At 32.9% G+C, this 13042-nt stretch overlaps 2 protein-coding genes across 5 annotated transcripts; both read right to left on the bottom strand.

Annotated features, from left to right (window-relative positions):
• Window positions 1-690: 690 nt before the first annotated feature.
• On the bottom strand, window positions 691-3390 carry LOC108863425 (F-box protein At1g53790). 4 transcript variants are annotated; one of them, XR_001951110.2, is made up of 5 exons: window positions 3241-3390; window positions 1751-3018; window positions 1570-1656; window positions 1216-1367; window positions 691-1137 (listed from the first exon to the last, which is right to left on the bottom strand). XR_001951110.2 is itself a non-coding variant. In XM_018637848.2 (4 exons), exons 2-3 carry the CDS (start codon window positions 2920-2922, stop codon window positions 1614-1616), a joined length of 1215 nt encoding a protein of 404 aa, XP_018493350.1. In that variant the 5' UTR covers window positions 2923-3018; window positions 3241-3390; the 3' UTR covers window positions 691-1367; window positions 1570-1613. The 4 variants fall into 4 exon arrangements, 1 of the variants encoding a protein (XP_018493350.1); XR_001951109.2 differs by having other exon boundaries at window positions 691-1115; XR_008934474.1 differs by having other exon boundaries at window positions 691-1115; window positions 1751-2899; window positions 3241-3339.
• Window positions 3391-5352: 1962 nt separating this feature from the next.
• Window positions 5353-7142, bottom strand: LOC108863424 (serine/threonine-protein kinase WAG1). Its single transcript, XM_018637847.2, has one exon. The coding sequence runs from the start codon at window positions 7116-7118 to the stop codon at window positions 5652-5654; it is 1467 nt and encodes a 488-aa protein (XP_018493349.1). The 5' UTR covers window positions 7119-7142; the 3' UTR covers window positions 5353-5651.
• Window positions 7143-13042: the final 5900 nt, after the last annotated feature.

Raw genomic sequence — 13042 nt, 5'->3', positions numbered from 1 at the left:
CGGGGCGGGACCCGCGGACTAAGAGTCAAATTTCCAGGCCTACCCCTGGGATAGACAAAAGAGAATGATGTGCTTTAAGGAAGACATTTTATATTTCAAATTTAATTGGTCAATCATTTTCTGAATTGTCATGCCAACGTGGAACAAAAACGTTTTATATCCTAGGCATATCACTGCTTATAACGACTATTCATGTGTGATGTATGAATTTACATAGATACTAACATTTTGTTTGCAGATGGAACATACAAATATACAATACATCAACATTAGAATTTCTTATCTTCCACAGTTTCACCTTATCTTCCTATATTTAAATGAATTTCATTGGATATTAAATTGAGACGTATGCCAAATATTGTTTCACATCAGTAGTTATATTTGAAACAACAACACCATGAACTCTTGTTTTTTCCATCTCGTATAACCTAAGACTCTCTCAAAGTTTTAAGTAACTGGAAGAAAGGAATTGATTACTGCTTGTGGGACGTTTACGTTACTATAAGCGTGATCCCTGAGTTGTCGAATACACCGTCCAACATAGGGTCGATTAATCCCAAAATCTTTCTTTCGAGCATTATACCACTGGAACTATACCATTAGGAATTGATAATCTCAAGCTCATGACGTATCTGACACAATGAAGCTTAATAGATTTGCTTGTAATTTCAACTAACACGACTCTTAATATACTGATTCATAAGATAATAATAATTTCTTTGCTACCAACTAATAAACAATACAAATCTTAACTAACCAAATAAAGACTTTGTAAAATCCTCAAACTACCTCCACGAAGAAAATAAGTTGACATGTATGCAAAAATACTCTCTCTGTCGAGTGTGACACAATAATAACCTTTGGTCTCAGTTAACAAGAGAGAGAGGGGAGATCTTGAGTCCGACACAGCAGCTGCTTCGTAAACAGAGGAAGCACGTATAAGGTGTTGTTGCTTTCGGTGATGCTTTGCATCACCACTGGCCTGCTTCAACAGTTACCCATCTTGAAAGTTGAAACGCTCTCAGTAAGTCTCAGATGCTTAGTTCCTCAATGGACTCAATGCTTGGTATGTCGTTTGGTCTTTTCATGGGCGTTGAAAACGAAGGTTTATCCACCTATTTGCACCAAAGAACATTCCTACCGTCACCGGTATGCTACAATGTTTGATATGTTTTTCCGGGTTTGTTTAATTCAGCTTGAAATCTTGAAACTTACTAAGTTTTCATCAAGACGATATTTCCATGCGCTGTTTGTGATCTCTACGACCTTGCGACTGTGATCACTCTTGGGCTCTGTCAAGTCTTCACAGCATGGGATGATCATGGAGTTGATCTTAGCACATGCATCATTATTGAATTTCAACGAATCTGACAGAAGAAAGGGTAAGTTTCAGCAAAACAAGGAATAATATTTGATCCAAATATGTAAATCAAAAGGAATTAGTTAAGTCAAGATCAATGGAAGTAAGAAGGCTAGCGTTAGAAATATCAAAAACATCAAGAGAGCTTAGGTTCCTCATTGGCATCCACGGCTCCTCTGTTTAAGATATTGGGGTGATAAGTTACTGACCTTGCTTGCTCAAATTCCATATTCAACTTGAAATAGCCTCCGTATTAAGAGGAAATGTTTGTGCTAACTCCTTTGTCATATTCCCTCCTTCAAACCAAATATGGAATACAAACAAACCACTAATCAATTTAAATACTTTTCAACTAAGACAATGCTTTAAAATAAAAGCTGGAAAACTTACATATGTTTCAAATTCTCAATATATTCTAGAGAAGTGTAAACTCTCGCACGTACAAACCCTTCCAGACCTCGGATTAGAACTCTTACGAAAGTGTTGCCCTTGGGATTGTAGTAATAAATGTAAAACGGATCAAGTAGATGCCTCGCCGCCAACACAACTTCACCTCCAGATGTCACTCCAACAATGTCCAAGTCAGAACGACCAACTATGTTGTTCCACAAAGGAGGTATTGTGTACACACACTTGGACCATTTACATTTTCCTGCATCTTCAAGAGCCCAGAACACGAGACATCTTGGATACGACAATGTAAACTGGAGCGCACCTAACTTACCCTTGTAGTTGATCAAAGTACAAGCGCAAGTCATCAACATGGATCGATCTATGTTGATAAAGCTGAACTTCTCGGACCTAACATCAAAGCAGACTATCATGGAAACCCTTGTCCCCCAATCAAACCCAGCTGAATAATACAAAACACCATCAATGCATATTCCGTTAGATTTAGGATAATGGGGTTTGCATAGGGTTGTTCTCCATAAATGTTTTTTATTCCCCCCCAATGTCAGAACTTGATGGTCGTCAGACGTATTTGGGATATCCTCAAACTTGATGCACAATACTTTGAATTGTTCGTTGATGGGATCATACCCTAAAAAAGGTATCGTGTGAATATTAATGTGCTTGGATTTCACCTCCGGTAAGAATATGGACTCTCCTGTGACGGGGTTACTAACAACTATAGTGTCTACTTCTCCCTCATCTTGACGACAGATGAATCCACCAAGAGGAGAACCAACTCTAGTTGAAAAATCTTTGGGATAATGCTTGCGGTGAACATGGTAACGAGCGGGTACGAGAGATGAATCATCCCCCGGACTCTGAGGCTGAGGTGCAGAGAAGAAGTATATACTCTCCTTATTTTGAAAGGTGAACAAGAGTAGGGGTGGACGACGACACCAAGACTTGGTCAGGAACAACTCGGTGAAACAAGCAAGGCTAAGTATGTATCCCCACAGTCTCGATACGCAACTAAACCTTGCTATACTCTTTGCTGGAACTCTCGACAAGATCTCCATGAGGAGATCGAATGGCAAGTCTATTCCCGAGTTCGGACATTGTGTTCCTTGAGCTTCCAAGTAAAGCTGCCTTAGATTTTTCATGGGGCCCATAACAATCACTTAAAAAGTTTAGAAGCACGACCAAAATCTTTGGTAAGTAGCAGCACCCAAAAAAATCTCAGAGACCAGCCAGATTCAAAGTACAACCTAACAGTAATAAAAAAAATAAGTACAGAGATCAAAACTAGAGTTCGGTTATTACAGCCAGATTCAAAGTACAGCGAATCAATTTCAATGGGTTTGGACAAAAAAAAAAATTAGACCTAAAATTTTGATATATTATGCATAAATTATTTTCCTTTACATCAGTAGAACTTATTATTGTATAATCAACCGTAAACGATGATAGAATTGATGAGAGACACGAACCTGAACAAAGTCGATCGAGAGGAGATGCAGGGAGAGCTTGATCTGTTCTGTTCTGTTCTGAATATAGAATTTAGTTCTTGTTTTTATTTTATTTTATTTTATAGTGGCTCCAGGCGGCGTCCTTGTTCCGACAAAGCTCGGCCAAATTATAAAGTTGGGCCTAATTACGCACGAGTTCTTTCTAAACGTTTTTTTAGGCTATCATCAAATTAGGCCTGAACAGACTTCGAGTTCTTTCTAAACAATTTTTTCAGCTGTCATTCGATTAGGCCTAGGCCTGACCAAATTTCCTAAACCGAAACAAATTGAACCGAATTAAAAGGCACAAACAGGACTGTATATTTTAATAGTTGTTTATATTTTAAATAATTTTCGACTGAATTTCCAGTTTCTTCGCGTTTTTCTTTTTTGGTAGAAATTCAACATTATAAGGTTTTTTTCTCACTTTTCATTCCAACAATTCCAGAAGCAAAAACCTTTATGGCGGATAACCTTAGATGAGGTGCTCAAAATTCTCCTTCTGCTATGTATTATATTGGCTCTTCTACTTCAGTTTGATTTCTAAGTTGACGTGTTGTATAGATTAAGTATTATTTGTTGTTTATTCATTATAGTCAAAAAGACATGTTAAAGCTCAAAAATATAAATAAATAAAATTATTTTGATATATAATAATATTCAGAAGAGAATTCGAAGAGTTAGAAAATCTGATGAGATTCATGCTTCAAAAATAAAGAACATTCAAAAAAGAAAAAAAAAAGATGGTTTGTAGATTATTCTGAACCACCACACATCGTATCATTTCTACTGGTGCCTACATGTCTATTGGTAATGTAACACATGCTTCTTCCAAAAATAAATTAAAGGTTTCCGAACTCGGATTTAGAGAGATAAGATGTCTACATAACTAGACATACATACCACAATGCCTCAATAATGTTTCCAAGAATTTTAAATGTTCTTCCTTTTGTTTAAAACCACCAATCAAACCATATCAACCACTTTTACTTACAGACTGCATAGAAAAAGAATGGAACTAGATAGCATAAGTAAATGAGTTATTCAATGAAACAGTTCTAGATCACTCTCTCTATATAAGAATTAATGTATAACAAGAATTAATGTATAACGCAATGACAAGCAATCAACGGTAACTTCAACATCAAACAATATAATGAACGCAGTCATTACCACACACATGGAATTGACACCAAAAACCTAGACTTCTTCGACTTACTCACAAAGGTCTTACCCACATCGCGGCACTTTTGCAGGGCATCCAAAACCCGGTTACGATTCCACAGCTCATATGTGACTCTCCGCCATATAGCATGTTGGCCATTTTGGACATTGTCTACTAAAACCCAAAAATCTAAAAAACTAAAACCAATAATTAAAAGCCAAAAACTAGAAACCAAAATCCAAAACCTAAAAAAACAATCATCACCTTTATAGTTTTTGTGTAGAAAGAAGTAGTTTTCTCAAAATATGGTTTCCCTAAATTTTAGAGAATATATTTTAGAAAAACCTTGACTGGTAAACATAGTTTTTAGAGAATAAAAACCAAAACTATTTCAAAAATCACAAACAATCAACCTCTAAAACATGTTTCGTTTTTTACTTTTATTACAAATAAAAAATTATTAATCCAACAAAAATTACCATAGAATATTTAAAATACATGTACATATATATAATGTTTATAATCCAACCCTGAGTACATATACTTAAGGCATTTTTTAACTACTTTTTTTTTGAAACATACATCTAACAATAATTGATGTAAAAAAAATATTCTATTAAAAGAAATTTTTATTTTTTTCTTTTACTATTTGGTACCTATAAGATATATTATATATTCTTTTGGTTTTACTTAATATTAACTAGGCCTAGAACTAGTATTTTTCTTTTACTAGTATTTTATATTTTACTGTTTCAGAATAAATATTTTATTACTAATAATATTTTAATTTTATTAATTTTAAAATCAAAAACCAAAATCTAAAAATCAGAATCTAAAATAGCCATTTATATATTTTTTTAAAAAAACTGACATCTACTGCAAAATCAAAAACTAAAAAAAAACTAGAAACTAAAATCTAAAAACCAAAGAACCATCAGACTTTCTAATCGCAGAGTCATAATGGGCTAATGGATTAACGGCCCAGTAATCAATAAAGCTTTAGAGTTTTTGCTCTACTTGTGGGTTAAAACTATGCAAGACAAACATAGGGACAAATCATAAATAGAAAGACAATTGGTTTTCAAAACTTCATGTATGGATTTCATAGAAAATGAGCTACAATTGTGTAAAATCCAAAATGATCAGGCTTGCTAATTTGCGCTATCCATTGTATACCTCCTCCATCCACACTTTTCTACCTATATGATATTTTTTAAAGGGAAACGCCTTAAACGCGTTTGTGACTCGCGTTATAGCTTTTACCCACGTAATGATAGGAGTTATTGTTGCTCTGAATCTTACTGTTCGACCTTTTACTCCGCAGTAAATTGGACAAGGTCCACCACAACCACTTCCTCCTACGTGGCGATGACACACCAGTCACGTGACCAGCATGTGCCTTCGTCGACTTCTTCACAAGACCACGAATCTCCGGCGGCTTATAGTTTCTAATCAACGGCCACTTGATCCCTTCGAAAAACGGATGCCTTTTGATATCCTGCGCACCCCTGGCGCATCCTAGCCTCTTCGTCGGATCCTTCACCAACAGCTTCTGGATCAAATCCTTCGCTTCTCTCATCCCTTCTCCCTCCAATAACTCCAACGGAAACGCCACGTCATCGCTCGACGCTATCTTGCGCAGGGTCTGTTCTTTAGTCTCCCCTCGAAACGGCGTCGTCCCGTGTAACATCTCGTAGAGAAAGATCCCAAACGCCCACCAGTCTACCCCGCTCCCGTGTCCGTTCCCGGCGACGAGCTCCGGCGCTAGATACTCGTGAGTCCCAACGCACGACTTAGAAAACGCCGTCACTGGCTCCGCCGCGAACTCCGCCACTATCTCCTCCCTCTCGTACGTCGACTCCGCGGAGAAGCAACCGCCGCCCCTCCTCCTCCTCCTCCTCGGAGATGACGGCGGAGTCGAAACTCTCCGGAACCTCCGAGATCGGAAAGTCGGAACGACTTCGGCTTTGAAGCAGAGGTCGAAATCGGAGAGCATGATGTGTCCGTCTCCGCGGATCAAGATGTTCTCCGGTTTGAGATCTCGGTACACGATGCCGAGAGCGTGGAGATACTCCAAGGCCACGAGGACTTCGGAGGCGAAGAATCTAACCGACGAAACCGGTAACCGGTTGCCAGGTTGCTTACGTAGCAAGGAATGCAAGTCACCGTTGGGGCAGTAATCAATGAGGAGGCAAGTGTAGTGAGAAGCGTCGATGCGCGCGTAGAGAGTAGGCAAGAACGGGTGGTCTAGCATGGAGAGGATCTCCGCCTCCGTCTGCACGTGCGAGAGCTTCTTGGCGGTGAGAACGTCGCGGTCGATGACTTTGAGCGCGAACACGGTGGGGGTCGGGCAGTCGCGGAGGTGGCAGAGGAATACGCGGCCGAGGTTTCCGGTTCCGAGGTGGCGGACGAGTTTCAGGTGGCGGAGGTGGAGGCGTCTGTCGGAGGAGAGTGTTGTCGCGGCTCTGATTGCCGTCCAGTGAGGATCTTGGCGGCGGTGGTGGAGAGTCGTCGCGGCGGAGGAGGTGGTGGTGGAAGGTGTTGTGGCGGTGGAGAGTCTGTCGTTGAAGCTTAAGGTGAGGCTTGAGCGAGCGAGACTGGAGCGGGCGCTTGAGGAGGTGAATGTGCGGTCGGTGGTGGTGGAGGTGAAGCTGAAATCGAGATCGGTTTCGAGGTAATAACCGTCGTCTTCCATTTTTTTTTTCCGGTGAAGAGTTTATTTGGAGACGAGTGTGTGGAGGTTGAATGTGATGATGAGTTTATATATAAAGGGAATATGAGTTAATTACTTGATTAGTGGTTTTTCTATTTTGAAACGTTGGTTTAGAGTAAATTAGGGTTGACTTGTGTGAAACGAAACAGATGAGATGGTGGTTTGACCTCCCAATGGGCCATTTCTTTAGTTTAAGGACAGGAACTATCATTATTTTTGGGGATGCAAGCACATGGATATTTTCTCTTTCCATAAAGGATTATTTAATTAATAGCAGAAATTAATTAAAATGATTCGAAAATCGAAATGGAATATATATCACTAATATAGGAGATATTGCAAAGATATAAACAAGCATTAGAGCATGATTAACGGTTTGCTTCTTGTTTTTGTCTTTAGAATATTTTAATATTATTTTTGGAGAGAGACAAAAATTAAAGACATTCTCATAAAATTTGATTATTGGTAGGACTTTATAAAGTCCTTAGAAAATTAATTAATTATTTTAATTTAAAAAGAAAAAAATAATATAGAAAAAAACATGAGAGAATACAAAAACAATCTATAACTTTAAATAATATCGAAGATACCATATCGAAACAATTTATGGAGAAAGCAATTGTTGTCCTTTGAAACTAGGATGCATGGCATATAGTTTGAAGTTTAGCATCTACAAAAACAATCTATAACTTTAAATATATAATGTTTTGTTTTCCAAAAAAAAAAAATTCAAAACCTCAAAATGAGTAAAACTTTATATTTTTTATTTGCATTTTGGTCTTACAATTACACATTCTATTTATGATTCTTAAATATTTTCTCATTTTAATCTTTAAAAATTTATATCTCATAAATCTCAGATTAATTTCTATAAATTTAATTTTACATAAATATTTTTTTAAAAGCTTTATATTATTTTAAAATTAAAATTAGACAACAAGAATATTACAAAACAAACTTAATAAAAAACCTTTAAAAGGTACATAAAGACATAATTATTATAAAATTTAAATATTACAACAACACTAATAATCAATAATTTTTAGCTCGTAATCTATAAATTTAAAATAAAAAGTGATTTCTTACTTCGAAATGCACTAATTGATCACATATGAGAGCATCACATAAATAATTTTGTGGAATAATATGGTATTTTGCTTGCAGTTTAATATTTAATTATGTATTTATATTTCTAGTTTTATATTTTAATGTAAATTTTTATTAGTTAATATTCTGTAATATTTTGTATATGTGTTAGTTATTTATAATTTTTATGAATTTATATTAGTTGTGACAGATATAAAGATTATAGTGTAAAATAGAAATATTTTGAAGTTAGTTTTAAAATTTTACTTTTGGAGAAGAACACTTTAAAATTGAAAAACTTTAAAATAAAAAATGCTTTTGGAGATGCTTTACGGCCTATTCATTTGTGTTGAACTTGAAAATAATAGTTTTTGCGGATGTTTTTAAATCTATTGATCGACTAAAAATTCATTAATTTCTATGCATCAAGAAACTTTAGAGTTCAACTTTTTAAAATGTGATTCTTTGTAACTATGTAAGAGTATTAAAAATGATTTAAATAGTCATCAGCATAACGAAAAATCAAAATAAGATTGTTAATTGTAGATCCTTTTTAAAAAATCTAAATGTAGATCTTCGTAAATCCATTTCGTATAGTAGAGATAGAATTATCAAATGTAAATTTATGAAATAAACTATTTAGCGTAGTGCAAATGAAATCAGTAGCCACAAATTATCGGTTTAAAATATGAAATTGTTGATTGTATTTGTTAAATATATTTTTTTCAGTTTCAAAAAAAAGATAACATTTTTTAATAATTCGTAAAATAAACAATAAATCAGGGGCCGGCTATGATTTCTTTTAAGTTTACCACAAATTATTATAGTTCAATGTTTGATCAACGTTTCAAAACGTTTTTTGTAGTTCTGAATATTTTATATTTTAGGAAAGCTACAAAATGACAGTTGGTTGTTGGTTTGCAATATTGCGTTAAAATAGCGGTTGATAAAATGAGAACACTGGCTTGCAAATAATTTAAGAAAAACAAAAAGTCGGTTTGTAATATTGCATTGGATTCTGTGGAAAGTAACAAAAAGTCATAAGCAGGATCCATTTTTTATAAAGAGAGAAGAACATATAAATAAAAAAACTACTGAAGCGGTTACGGCTTGTCGGCTTTAAACATCGTCGAGAATTAGCTTATTAGTTGTTTAATTTATTAGTAGTACTATAAAAATAAGATGATTATTTTGTATTTGTACATTTAAACACAACTGCAATGTTGTTCTCACGTTGCATGAAAATTTTGGAACTTTTCTTCTGAAAACCCTATTAATAGCTGTTAATAACTAACGAAAATGACAATTTTATGAATTTGTGGAGCTATAAGAAGTAGAACAGTTAAAAATTGAACGTACCGTGAGCAGCAGCTATATAGCAACTCGTACACAGCTAAGCAGTTAATGACTATACTTATTCAATAAGCAGTTAATGACTATAGTTATTCATTGCTTGATAGTTACCCTATTTCACATGTTATAAAAAACAACTAGATCTTGTAATATTATAATTTGATGTTTGATGCGGTCGCACGGGTATTAATTTTCAGTTTTTATTTATTTATACTAAATAGTATATTTGTAATATTTGATGTTTTATATTGACTAAGTTAGGGGTGGATATTTGCATATCCACTCGAATTCGGTTAAAATCTATTCGGGTTTGAGATTTTGAGTTTAAATATTCTAGCTCTATTCAGGTATTTATAAAATTTGGTTCCGGTTTTATTAGGATCTTTGCGGGTTTGATAACCCGTTTAAATTATTTTTATTTTTTTTAAAATTTATATATCTTTAAACTATTTGAGTAATGTAAGCCAAAGTACCTAAATTAAAATTTTAAAATAGGTTTAACTTGAATATTTGGATGAAGAATAAATATATATTTTAAGTATTTTGGTATTTTGATTATTGTTTATCTACTTTAGATATTTACTTTCGACTATTTTTTATATTTCAAATATTTTAAACAGCTTAAAATAACTTATATCTTGGATATTAACTCGAAAATAGCTAACATATTGAAGTAAATAAATATGATTTAAATACATTCGAATATCTGAAATATTTTGTTCAGATAAGGTTTGGTTATGGTTCTCTAGATACCAAAATGGTAACTTGACACAAAAAAAAGATACCAAAATGGTAAATCCGTTTGGATAGTATCTAGTTTCGATTCAAATTTGATAATATTCTTTTCGTTCAGATTTGTTAAACGAAGAGTTGATATTATAATTTCCATGAATTATTTGTCCAACAAAAATGTATTTTCTTTTAATTTGATATTGATTTAATTGAAAAGTTAATGAAGTATATTTAATTCAAATTTAATTTTAGAAAACACATTAATGTAAGTGGAAAAGACAAAGCATTAAAATAAGAAGTATTATTTAATAGTGTATTTAATTCAAATTTAATTTTGGAAAACGCATTAATCAAAGTGGAAAAGACAGCATTAAAATAGGAAGTATTATTTAATGTCAGTGACATAGAAGTGTAAATAACACTGAAAACTAAGGGGCATTCTATATGTGTACTTCTCTTTTAATAATATAGATTTAATTAGCATATGAAACGTTATGTACTACTAGTATATTTTCTCTCCGTTTCAATAAGATATATATTCTAAAAAATCACACATATTAAAAAACTTCTTAAATATACATTGTTTTTTTTTTGTGTTTAACAAATTTTCATAAATAGTAACCAATCAAAATTCAATAAATATAATTAATTTTTTAAAATTTGTTATTTATCATTATTATATGTATGGAAAATGTAAAATATTAATCTTTTTTGAAACAAAATATTTTTCTAGATAATTGATCATTTCAAAACAGAGGAAGTATTTTATATAATTTTTTAAAACAAAGTAATACCTTAAAAAACAAAAACGTAATACCTTTTTATTAGGTTTGTCATCATCATCGAGGTGATTGGCTAAGATCAGTGTTGTTAAACCCGGATCAAACCGGCGGTCGGACCGGGTTTAACCGTGAACCGGACACCAAGCCGGATTGGGTTAATGCTAAAACCCAACTAAAATTGAACCGGTCAAAAACTCATATTGAACCGTTAAAAACCCGGGAACTGACGACCCAACGAACCGGTAAAACCCTGATTCGTAGAGAAAACAAAAAAATATTAATAAAATAATTAGTTTTGAAAATGAAATAAAAATAGAGTTTGTGACAAACTGTAATTCACAAAGTATTGCCATTTTTGACGTTTTTCTTTTTCTTTTTGAGTCTGTGACGTCTCTGCAAGACTGAAATTCATAAGGTATTTTATACTTTTGTATTTTGATGTCTTTGGAAAACTTTTGCGATGTACTAAGCAATAGAAGAGAATAATCAATAAATTTGATTTCCACCAAATTCAAACACAGAAAATCAATAACTGTCATAATGAAAATCAACAACCGTCGCAACGTTGCAATAATGTGTATAATTTTTTTAAAAGGTGATAAAAATTTATAGTGACCTGAGAGAGTAAACTTTAAATGTGTTTTTTCTATTGATTTAGATTTGAACAATTAATTTTTTTTATTTTTGTTATTACATTTCAGTTTGCTATTTTCTAAAATATGCATATTATATACAAAATATTATTAAATTCAGTTTAATACATCAAACCCGGTTGAACCCAATCGAACCAGGTCGAACCACATTGACCCATGACCCAAAATATTTCCGGTTCGATCGCCAGTCCGGTTTTAAAAACAGTGGCTAAGATGTATTTCAAATGCTAGTAGCCTGGAAAATTAATAAAACTCAGTGACAAAATTCATTTTTCTGTATAAACCTAAGAAACGATATATTTTATTTTTATTTTTAGAGACAATATAATTATTCTTTATTTAGAAACTATAGGAATTTATTAGTATGACGCAAACATACCTGATCTCTTTGTTTTATATTAATTGTCGTTTTAAGTTTGTACACACAAATTAAGAAATTATTTTATTTTGCATATTTTATATAAAACATAATTATCCGTATATATGCTTATATTTCAACCAATAGAAAATATACTGAAGAATAAAATTAATAAATTATGTATAAAATGTTAAAAATATACTTATTTTGCAACAAATTTTTTCTCTAAAACGACATTTAATATGAAATGGAGGGAGTATTAAATATCAAAAGTATATAAATATCAAAAATACCTTTTTCATATGAAGAATAGTACTACTCACTGTTTTTAAAACCGGACCGGCGATCGAACCGGAAATATTTGGGTCATGGGTCAATGTGGTTCGACCTGGTTCGATTGGGTTCAACCGGGTTTGATGTATTAAACTGAATTTAATAATATTTTGTATATAATATGCATATTTTAGAAAATAGCAAACTGAAATGTAATAACAAAAATAAAAATTTAATTGTATAAATCTAAATCAATAGAAAAAACACATTTAAAGTTTACTCTCTCTGGTCACTATAAATTTTTATCACCTTTTAAAAAAATTATACACATTATTGCAACGTTGCGACGGTTGTTGATTTTCATTATGACAGTTATTGATTTTCTGTGTTTGAATTTGGTGGAAATCAAATTTATTGATTATTCTCTTCTATTGCTTAGTACATCGCAAAAGTTTTCCAAAGACATCAAAATACAAAAGTATAAAATACCTTATGAATTTCAGTCTTGCACAGACGTCACAGACTCAAAAAGAAAAAGAAAAACGTCAAAAATGACAATACCTTGTGAATTACAGTTTGTCACAAACTCTATTTTTATTTCATTTTTAAAACTAATTATTTTATTAATATTTTTTTTGTTTTCTCTACGAATCAGGGTTTTACCGGTTC

This window comes from Raphanus sativus, chromosome 5 (genome assembly GCF_000801105.2).
Source record: "Raphanus sativus cultivar WK10039 chromosome 5, ASM80110v3, whole genome shotgun sequence".
Lineage (NCBI taxonomy): Eukaryota > Viridiplantae > Streptophyta > Magnoliopsida > Brassicales > Brassicaceae > Raphanus > Raphanus sativus.
Note: the sequence above shows the minus strand (reverse complement) of the source record. Positions and strands in the feature narration are given on the sequence as shown.